The sequence below is a fragment of the Arachis ipaensis genome, chromosome B04 (assembly GCF_000816755.2).
Source record: "Arachis ipaensis cultivar K30076 chromosome B04, Araip1.1, whole genome shotgun sequence".
Lineage (NCBI taxonomy): Eukaryota > Viridiplantae > Streptophyta > Magnoliopsida > Fabales > Fabaceae > Arachis > Arachis ipaensis.
In genome coordinates, this window is record NC_029788.2 from 132858928 (window position 1) to 132859563 (window position 636).

General features: G+C 34.6%; 1 protein-coding gene across 1 annotated transcript in view; it reads right to left on the minus strand.

Moving 5' to 3' along the window:
- Positions 1 to 510, minus strand: part of LOC107637476 — a 4046-nt gene extending 3536 nt beyond the window's left edge. The window contains exon 1 of the mRNA XM_016340889.2: positions 3 to 510. Within this exon, the coding sequence (XP_016196375.2) occupies positions 3 to 473 (471 nt within the window). The 5' untranslated portion in view covers positions 474 to 510. The remainder of the gene's footprint in view (positions 1 to 2) is intronic.

The following is a 636-nucleotide window of genomic DNA, read 5'->3' on the forward strand; positions in this document are numbered from 1 at the left end:
ACCTTGCTAGGGATTTTTCTTCCAAAGAAAACAGAATCTGGAGGCAAGGTTTCATTGAAAGAAGGATGTTGATGCAAGTAAATGGAGTAGAACTCTTTGTGTCCTTTGAAGAAGCTCTCCCACAATGGTGCTAAGGGCAATGCACCTCTCACCAAGAACATGAATGCTACCTTTGGAACAATATTATTATTAGTTTTGTTCTTAGGAAAATAATCTTGGATTCCTTGGACCATACTTGCTTTGAGGAACAACTCTTCATCGTCCATGTTGTGCATGATTGTTGGTGTATTCAAATCACACACTTTGGTGAAATTATGTGATGTAGTTACATCTAACGGTTGTGAATAATTTGTTGGTAATTCTAATGAAGGTGGTGATGACATAAATGTTGTGAATAATAATGGTGCCATTGTTGCTAGTGATATGCCAAGGATAATGAAGAGAAAATAATGATATGGTGGGTTTCGCTCCATGTGATAATTATCGAGAGAGATCAACCAGAAAGATCAATAGATTTTCTTCAATATTAAAATTTCATAATCAGTTGTGTGAGGATTAAATTATTGGACTCGAATTGTTGGCATATATATACATGATTTTAAGACGAAGAAAAAAAAAATTAATAACTAACCACTC